Source organism: Eimeria mitis, genomic scaffold (genome assembly GCF_000499745.2).
Source record: "Eimeria mitis Houghton genomic scaffold, Emh_scaff1968, whole genome shotgun sequence".
Taxonomy (NCBI): Eukaryota; Apicomplexa; class Conoidasida; order Eucoccidiorida; family Eimeriidae; genus Eimeria; species Eimeria mitis.
In genome coordinates this window covers 5,891-6,221 of record NW_013570292.1, presented here as the reverse complement: position 1 = coordinate 6,221, position 331 = coordinate 5,891, and the positions used below count along the sequence as shown (strand labels likewise).

General features: G+C 50.2%; 1 protein-coding gene across 1 annotated transcript in view; it reads left to right on the top strand.

Annotated features, from left to right (window-relative positions):
* Positions 1 to 331, top strand: part of EMH_0046610 (uncharacterized protein) — a gene marked incomplete at both ends in the record, with an annotated part of 4,510 nt that overhangs the window by 670 nt on the left and 3,509 nt on the right. Inside the window, 2 exons of the mRNA XM_013496185.1 lie at positions 4 to 140; positions 301 to 331. Of these exons, the coding sequence (XP_013351639.1) occupies positions 4 to 140; positions 301 to 331 (168 nt within the window). The remainder of the gene's footprint in view (positions 1 to 3; positions 141 to 300) is intronic.

The window sequence follows — 331 nt, the reverse complement described above, 5'->3', positions numbered from 1 at the left end:
AGCAGCAGCAGCAGGAGTAGCAGTAGCATCATCATCAGTAGCAACACCAACAGCAGCATCATCATCATCAGCAGCAGCAGCAGCAGCAGTAGCAGCAGCAGCAGCAGCAGCAGCAGCAGCAGCAGCAGGAGTACCTATGGGTACGAGTTTAACATTTCTAGCCTTCAGGATATAATCTATGACCGCCTCATTCTCCTCAACAGAGACACTGCATACATAACAACAAAAAACATAAACTCCTGCTGCTGCTGCTGCTGCTGCTGCTGCTGCTGCTGTTGCTGCTGCTGGTGTTGGTGTTAGTATTGGTATTGCTGATGCTGCTGCAGAAGCT